This window comes from Citrus sinensis, chromosome 3 (assembly GCF_022201045.2).
Source record: "Citrus sinensis cultivar Valencia sweet orange chromosome 3, DVS_A1.0, whole genome shotgun sequence".
NCBI lineage: Eukaryota > Viridiplantae > Streptophyta > Magnoliopsida > Sapindales > Rutaceae > Citrus > Citrus sinensis.
The window spans coordinates 4,492,915-4,502,522 of NC_068558.1; the positions used below are offsets into that span (position 1 = coordinate 4,492,915).

The 9,608-nt window shown below is 34.9% G+C and overlaps 1 protein-coding gene across 1 annotated transcript; it reads left to right on the forward strand.

Annotated features, from left to right (window-relative positions):
* The first annotated feature begins 1,768 nt into the window (after window positions 1–1,768).
* On the forward strand, window positions 1,769–4,171 carry LOC102616013 (BOI-related E3 ubiquitin-protein ligase 1). Its single transcript, XM_006476981.2, has 4 exons — window positions 1,769–2,526; window positions 2,615–2,700; window positions 2,797–3,191; window positions 3,293–4,171. The coding sequence occupies exons 1-4, from the start codon at window positions 2,480–2,482 to the stop codon at window positions 3,830–3,832; spliced, it is 1,068 nt and encodes a 355-aa protein (XP_006477044.2). The 5' UTR covers window positions 1,769–2,479; the 3' UTR covers window positions 3,833–4,171.
* Window positions 4,172–9,608: the final 5,437 nt, after the last annotated feature.

The following is a 9,608-nucleotide window of genomic DNA, read 5'->3' on the forward strand; positions in this document are numbered from 1 at the left end:
CATTTTGCTTTGATTTTCAAAATGATTTGGTTCGTATAATTCCATCAAATTAATAGTCAACTTTAAAATCTGAAAGACCCACCTCATGATCTTTGCAATTACTAATTAATCCAAAGAAATCTAATATTAAAATTCAATATACAATTGAAATATATTTTATTGTATATAGCATAGCCAATGGGTTAATGCATAGTCCTTCATATATATACACATACGAGACTAATTAAAGAGACAATGTAGATTTCTCATTAGCCATCTAAAGCACAGATATTAACAATAAAGAAATCAACAAAAACAATGCAAATTGAAAAGAGAGAAAACGAAATGGGAGAAGAAAACTAGGAAGTTTCATGAGCTGTTAGTGTGAAGATGAAAGGTGTGATGATTATTATTTGTACATTAGATAGACACTTATAATGCCGTGCAGGACTGCATTTCTAATGCAAATGAAAGAAGAGGAGATATTAATTAATTAATTAATTAATTCTACTGTACATAAAAGAGAAGAATAGAGAGGAAAAAATTTAGAGCCGACGGTGGGACCAAAAAGCAAAGACAAATTGCGTGATGCCATTCCAATTAAGCACTCTCTTTCATTTCACATTTCACATTTCACATTTCACATTTTTCTTCAATTCTCTCTTCTTTTTTGGTGGCTTCTCTCTTTCTTTGTCACCCCCATTAATTAAAGTTAACCGAAAAAACCCTTCTTGGTTTTGGGGAGACCACCGATACCTACTTAACTTTTCTTGTGTGATTCACTTAATCATTTCTTTTAGTATAGTAACTTTTTCTTGGTTTTTAATTAATTTTCGTATACTTATTGGTCTACAAATTAAATAAAATTTGTTTAAAATGGGGTTTTAGTTGGGCAGAAGCCTTTTATGACCACTCAATGTATGAGGGGAAAAAAAGGCTTGCTAATGAGTCAACATGACAATATACATAACAAAATTAGTTTAAATTTTGGGATTTGTTGTATCATTCACCTCTGCCCCTAAATAAATGGTTCACAAAATAACCCTAGCTTTCGTCCATTTGAAATAGTCATACCCAAAAATTTGATAAAATCAACCACCAACTTATAAGTAAGGTAAGAAAGGAAAATTTTGAGAAAAACTCAACCAAAAACCAAGCAATTAGGTCGGAGGTATTGTGATCTCTTCTCCTTTTTCTAAGATAAGGAATGAAAACAAAAGCAATCCTTACCTGTTAATCAGTTTGAATCTTCAATACCAAGTAAAATTAAAAAGATTTACTCAATAACAATATTAACATTTATAATTGTAGACAAAATCAATAACAATCAACTTAAGGTGATTGAGGGGTTGGTACTTATCACATGCAAGGTATGAATCGGTTAAAAGGTATTTTAAAAATACATCTGTATAATTTGAGAAGATAATATGAGGAAAAAATTAATTTAGGAAAATAAAATTGTGGGTCTAAACTCTCTCTAGAGATTTTAAAGGGGGATATGGGAAAAGCAAAGCTGGCGATAGACACGCATGGTGGCATGGATCATATCATATATATGTATACAAATTACAAACAGTCCCAGCGGCAGCGGTAGCGGCTGAGAGACCTGCACGCTCCACAACAACTATTAACTTATTGTTAACTCAAAACAACATATTTACAACTTACAACCTACATAACATGAGCATCACCCATTGTCATTGATTTTCCTCTCTCTTATTCATTATCATTATTAATACTAATTAGTTTTTTTGTCTGTTTTTTACCATATAAGAATAATAATTTTTTCAAAAAAAAGGGTAATCTATTATTAATTTTTAGTAGTAAATTAGTAACGGGGGTGGTGAGAGTTGATGATGATGATGATGATAACAAACACGAGACTCCTTCTCAAGAAAAGCCAACCCCACGCATAGATTATAGATAGAAGAAGAGAAGCAAAGGCAACAAAACAAAACAAAGAAAGAAAGAAAGAGCAGAATCAGGTGTCTCTCTCTTGGACTGATTCGTTTCAATCGCATCTATTTCTCTCTCTCTCTCTCTCTCTCTCTCTCTATATATATATATATATTCCTCTATTTATATATCTGTACGTAAATATACACACACACACACAAAAGAGAGAAAAAAAAAACGAGAAAAAAAGAAAGCAAAGCAAACAAGGCAAACGGAGCAAAGAAAAGTAGAAAGATAGATTGATGGGTGATGGTATAATGGTAATGGAGAATGGTGATGGTGTTGGTGGTGGCCTCTTCTCAATATAGTCACATAATTCATTGATTTTTTTATTTTTCTCTCTCTTTCTCTTTCATTGAAGAGTCCGCCAAGCTAGCTAGGCTTGTGGGGAAAGAAGCAAGCAAGCGGGCATCTTTCTTTCTTTGAATCTCTTCTCTTTATTTTATTCATGCTTCTTATGTGTTAGCGTTTAGCGCTCCACATTGCTTCTTTCTTTATTAATCATTGCCACCTTCATTCTCCTCTCCGCACATTTATTTGTATAATGGCTGTTCAAGCTCAATACCCATCAAACGTTCTTCTTCTAAACAGGTTTGCAAGTTTTCCATTCAATATCACCTCTTTAATTAGTTAAACTCATATGTGAACTAAATTCATTGGTATCTTTATTAATCTGCAGAAACAGTCAAGAAGGGCATGATTATTCCTTACAACCACAGCCAGGAGGATTTCTTGATCAATCCTACATGTTATTCAACAATGGAGGTCCGTTCTCAATCCCCACTCTGCTTTGCTTGAAATCATTATTAATTGAAATGAACAAATATCAAGATTCTGAATTCGCCATGCCACCATGTTCAGGTAATAACAATAATAATCCACGCAAAAGAGGAAGAGAAGTTGCGGCAGCCAATACAACAACAACTACATCAATAACAGCAGCTCCAATGAATCATTACTCTATCTCTATGCAATCTCAACAAACTCCTCAACTCATAAACCTCTCTCAGCTCCACAATCATCATCAACCCAATGTCGTTTCCACTGGCCTTCGATTATCTTTTGGTGACCAACAACAACGTCAGCAGCAGCAGCAACAACAGTTACAACAAACTCCTCATCATCATCAGCAGCAGCAGCAGCAACAACAAAATATTATGTGCCAGTCACCTTCTCTCTTGTCGTTTCTATCAGATGATTTAGCCTCTCCAATCAAACGCCAGCGTGATGAATTAGACCAATTCCTTCAAGCCCAGGTACCAATTCACTTTTTTCTCTAATGGGTACTTGATCATTTTTTCTAAATTTTTAATCTTTCGTTAAAAAGTTCTTTTTTTTTTTTTTTAAATATCAATAGGGGGAGCAACTGCGGCGTGCATTAGCGGAGAAAAGGCAGAGGCACTATCGTGCTCTGCTGGGGGCAGCGGAGGAATCAATAGCCCGGTTGTTAAGAGAAAAAGAAGCCGAGGTGGAGAAAGCCACGCGGAGAAATGCTGAGCTGGAAGCGCGCGCCGCGCAACTTAGCGTGGAGGCGCAGGTTTGGCAGGCAAAGGCAAGGGCACAGGAAGCAACAGCTGCGTCTCTACAGGCGCAGCTGCAGCAGGCTATTATGAGCGGCGCGGGATGTGGGGCGCAGGATAGCAGGAGAGGGGACGATGGGCTAATGTGCACGGGGGAGGTAGCGGAGGATGCCGAGTCAGCGTACGTTGACCCGGACAGGGTCGTGTCCGTACCCGTATCCGGCCCGGCATGTAAAGGATGCCGTAAACGGGTCGCCTCGGTAGTGCTATTGCCGTGTCGGCACCTTTGCGTTTGTACAGAATGTGACCGGGTGGTTCAAGCGTGCCCGCTTTGTTTCAACGTGAGAGATTCGAGCGTCGAGGTTTTTCTTTCTTAGGGCCGGAAGAGCCCAATGCAGAAAGCGGAGGCCCGTGTTGAGGCCCAACAAGATGTGAGGCAACGGTAAAAAAGAAAAGTAAAAAAATGGAGTATAATAAGAACTTAAGAACTACATCTTTTTTTTTTTATTATTTTGGATGTTAATTTGGGTTCAGATATTCTGGTGGACCAGCCAAAGTAAAAAGTTTTCTTGCTTTTGGTTTCTTATTTTTATTTTTTTCTTTTTTGGGTTTACCCCTCTTGGAGTGAAGTACCTAGAGAATGTACATGGCCATATGGGTAGTGGCATTTTTAAAAAATAATAATAATTCATATATAAATTCTTTTATTAGATAAATTTTTTGGCCTTGGGTTTCTTCTTGAATAGCATTTATTTTATGTCAATTCTTCAATATTGGCTTTGCATTAACATTGTGGTTAGTTTGCACCATTTTCTCTTTTAAGAGAACACTTAGTAGTTTTATTTCTAATTGATTTTCATTAAAATAAAACGGTGTGATTGCTTTGCATAATTTGCATGGTGTACATTTCTGGTTAACAAAAGTTATATATATATATATATTCACCCGATTTTGGTTTCAATCTAGAGACAAATCAGAGCACTAAGATAAAAGATGTGAAAGCTTGCACATTCTAAGTTTCTATCTTAAGCAATATTGAGGACAAGTTTAGTAGCACATGCAGATACAGTAGATATGTGATCGAGTTGAATTAATCTAGTAGTGTTATTGAGGTGAAAGCAATAGTTGCTTTCTGCCATTGTTATGATGTGTGGTTATTTTAAGGAAAAAGGGGGGGGGGGGGGGGGAAACTGATTTTTTTAAACTTGAACACAGTTTCATTGAATAGAACATTATCGAAAGAAAGGACACTGTACCATTAATGGTATGATTTTTTCCTTTTCTTTTTCTTTTTCGTTGAATGCAATCAACTGGCTTCCAATATAGGGCATCTTTTTTTTTTTAATAACCTTCTTAATATAATTGTTTAACTTCTCTTATGCTACAAGGCATGTGGTTCTTTGATTTCTGCTGTATTTCATGTGTTCAAGAAAGTTTCCAGGCGATTATTTTGATGCAAAGTTAGAGTCATTTCATGCCTATTTTGGTCCCATGGATTTATATCCATTCACAGTTTTATTGGTCGCGTATAGATGTAGTGATATACAGTATTTTCTTGGGTCACTAAAAGAATGTGGAAAAGATATGGAATATTTTAGAAAACCAAAACCCAGGATGGAACTATAGTTCAATTATGTTCTTTCCCAACCCCCCATCCCCCCCAAAACATTAACATCTTTTCCTTCTTCCCCATTATGTCAAAATCGTTTTGCACATTATGCTCTATCCCCTTGTTAAGTTTAAGCTACTATGCCTACTTTTCCTTCTTCTTTTTTTTCCCCAATCTTTTTTCCCTTTTTATTTGATTGATGTTATATGGCATATGGCCAGAAGCAATGGATTATTGCCAGTAAGAAAATGGTCTAATCAAACTTTTGCTTTCCTTGCTTCGGCTTTACCTCTTTTTTGTAAGAGAAGTTTATACATGAATCATGATTTACATTTGGATTCTATTTGCACATTGTATCCTTAATCGTTGCAGCTTATTTCTTGCACCCAGCCACCCTTCAGGCTGAAGCAACTCTCTGTCATTGCACATAAGCGTAGAAATGAGACCATTGAATCTTAGTAGTATGAGAAAGTGAAACCAAAGTGATCTCTCATGTCTTATCTTTTTATTCTTGTTCTGCTTTTTCAGAAATCCAGATTCTTAGCATGAAAATATAAAGGAACATTTTATTTTCCTCGGTTAATGTTTTAAGCAGAACTTCAATGAACTTCATCACGAAAGCAGTCACTTATCTGGAAACTAATACACGCTTTAAATATAATATTATTGTAAGAGATCAGATTGGATCACAAGCACGTCTTAATTACACTTAATCATGCAACTTTTAACTGTTTGTTACTTACAGATAAGCAGGAATCTGATTTGTGATCACATGGCTATTAGACCGCACAGTTTACATGCATGCACTATAAGACTTAGCAAAATAATACTACCAGATACCGGAACAGGTAACAGTTTCATTTATAGAAAGCAGGTATAATATGAAATCACTCTAGCTTAACCAAAATGGAGAATGAGAAAGAAAGAAAACCCCCTTAATTGCTGAAGAAAAAGTACTAGTACTAAAAGTAGAAGCAGTTAAATTTTGCAGCAGTCCTATTCCGGGAACCCTTTTTTTTTTCCTGAAATATATTCCGGGAACAATCTCGAATTGATATGTAATAAAAAACAAAACAAGATTCTTTGCAATATAATGAGGATCATCACACACTTATTTAAACAATACCCTCTTACTTTACAATACTTGAGAAGCAAAAATTTGCACAAACCTGCAAGATTCTTCTCTTAATTTGCGGATGGGACACAACTCACAAGTTTGTCCAGAAACCACTGGGAGAAATTAAAACAATGACACCTCAGTTTGACCAACGTATGAAAATGAGGAAAAATAATTTCTTTTTTGAAAAAAAAAATATTTTATTAATAAATTCACATGATCTCCGGATCAGGACTATAGGATTTGGCTTCTCAAGAAATTTGTCAACTATTAAATTCACACAAGATGCCTGAAAGCTTTTGCCATGATTCCAATAGTGGACATAACTTATAATCTAGTAAATATTTGCAAACCCAGATGCTAGGATTGCAGATTAAGGACATTAATGTGAGCCAAGATTGTATCCTTAAGGTCTTAATCATATATGACGCAAAAGGCTATCAATGGGGTAGGAGAGAAGGACAAGATAATACATACAAATGATGCCCCATTACCTCAAATGCCCACCACATCAAGAAAGGGCCTTGAAAATAAGATGTAGATCTAGGACAGAACAGATAGTCTTATAAGTTTTAATGGGACCAAAAGCCCTAGTCATTGTGCTTGCCAAAAGACAAGGACGTCACTTGATGTGGGTGACTTGACATCAAAATATTACCATGATCGCAAGGGAAATGCCCATAAATGCCAGCTATTGCTTGCCTTTGCAACTTGTGTTTTAGAGTCTATTGAAGAAGTGGATGACAACACATTTGTGATTTGTCCAAGTTTCATCTCAATCTCATGAAAAAGGCCTGACACCATTTATGGTGAAGTTGTTTTCACAACTAAGCGTTGATGCATACTTTAAATGCTAATAAGCCTTAAGCAATTATACTGATTCAAGAGTGAATTGCTTTGTGCTGAGGTAATTAAATGTTGTGATCCAAAGTAGATGTGTCTGTACCTGAATTGTCATAAATTTCCAAAACCCACTTCACTGTCAAATAATGGTATCATACTTTTTCCAGTTTTCTGCTATTTTTATTTAATATTTTGGGGTCAATTAAGCATGATATGTCATTTTGTACTCTCTTTTTTTTTTTTTTTTTTCCCAAACCCACCAAAATTTTATAATAGGAGTTTCACATTAATCGTGGCCTAAGCTTTGAAAACCATTACGCATGCCTGGCCAATTCCATCCAAGTGCTATATCCAGCCAAGTAGCCAAAAAATAATGTTTGTGATAAACGTACTGTAGGCAAAGGGGGCCCTTGATATGATGCACAATAGATGGGCCGTTTGACAAAACAAAGACATGAATATCAATCTGATGCACATTTTTGGTACTCTTTATTGCTAACATGCATGCTTTTTAGTACAGTTTTTGGACTTTTCTTTTCTTCTGCTCTGTTAGGTGAGAAGCATTTGCTTTTTTATCCCATGTTATCATGCACTTCCCACCAATAATTATTATGCAAATGTGGTTTGACAGGAAGCCGCTTTGATTGTATTCGGTTCAAACAACTTTGATCCGAGTTAGTTGGGTTTGATTGCAGGACGGTTTTAGTGGGCCAATTAGGGCAAGTAAACTGTAAAAGGAAAATCCACAGAGACCTCGAATTACGGAAAAAAAATTATTGAACGAGGCTTCTGGGTTATGGTGTACCCTCATCACATTGCCAAAGCTCAACGGCCTTTTTAGGTCAGCAGAGCTCCAGTGCCCCATGTATTTATAATTAAAGATCTTGGTTGGTTATCTTGTTCGTGCAATGTTCAACTACAAAATTGAAAATTGCATTAATGACTGGAGACAGACGGCATTGGATTTTAAATGAGGGATAGAAACTTGATGGTAGCTGAGAAATAATAGAGTCAATTTCCAAATTTATCATTTCAATAAAATGAGAATTAATGTATGCATACACGATTATTGATAGAGACAAATACAAAAAATCAATTAATTTCAAAGTTGGATAACTCCCCTTCTTTTGGTTTTGTGGGTTAATGCGATATATAGAAATAATCTGTTTAGTATAATCTACAAAATTGTGTATTGAAGCAACTGGTAACTTTTGAAGTACTACTGTGCATTTTGTTATTTACTTTTTGCCCTATAAATCTATAATGCATACACTCGCCAAATTTCATCAAGAATGACACAGTTAAATTCATACCATAAGAATTATCTGAAGAGTTGGACCATTGGGATCTTTCTACTATCGTCTTAGAACTACTTTTCTAAGCACATTCTATTAACTAGGCATAATATAATTTCTATTAACGCCATCTTTTATTCCTCAAATATTCTTTAGTACTCTTTCTCCTCAAAAAACCCCATTCAAGATCTCTTTGGTAACTTGTTTAGATAGTTTTTTGCAATATCCTTCTTCTCAAAGTCATTTAAACAAAACTTCTTCCTGTATCTCTTATTTGATAGATTATTTGTATCATATTTTTCGTTTTAAACTCGAAAAAATAATAATTTGAGGTTTGATTGATTTAATGGAGCTAATTTTGTAGGTTGAATTAGATGAGTATTAAAAGATTTCCAACAAGCTATATGAGAGTGTTTTCATCTTCAAAATTATTTCTATCAAAGGAAATCATTTTTTTTAAATGTTTAAATTAGCTCTGCAACTTCCAGTGGTCGTCATTTACGTTGTATGTAGGTGTGAGTTTGGTTTATGAATAAAATTAAGATTAACTGGGGTTTTAAGAGGATATTGGAGATGTGCCAATAGAGTTAGCAGATTCTTTATTGGGATTTAGATTATGTATTGAATGGTTAGGATTACGTACGAAATTTTATGCCGGTTTATTAGTTAAGTTAGGATTCGAAACTCAAAATTTTTTCTGACTTACTATTGGGGATGCGATTCAAAACATTTGAAAATCTCAACCAAGATACTGAGTGTCTTAAAAATTGAATTTTAAAAATATATGATAAGTTTGTTATATCTGCCATGTTGCTCATTAAGTGTGATAAAGAATAAAAATCTTACATGTCAGTCATTAACATATAATAAATTGGTCATAGACATACGACATGTCATTTATGTTAGAATTTGCAGCGTACAGTAATAAATTCACGTCATCAACAATATTAAAGAATCTCAATCAGGATTCAAGACTGAAAATTAAAGGATTGGACGGAATTGAAATACTTTTTTTATTTTAATTTACTTTCAAGATATGATTCAGAATGATTTTTCTTCCTAATATTCGAGACAGATTGACAAATCTCGATTGGGACATCTTGATTTCCAACCCTATGCGCTAATAGCACCACTCTTATCTAAATGATTAAAATATCTTCGATGCCCATTTAGTTCCCAAAATTCTGCTTATTATCAATTAACATTTTCAACAGCAATGCTTCGCTGTGTACGAGTAAAAACAACACACTAGCTAGCTGAGTTTAATTTTCTTGAATCCAAGAGTTGCT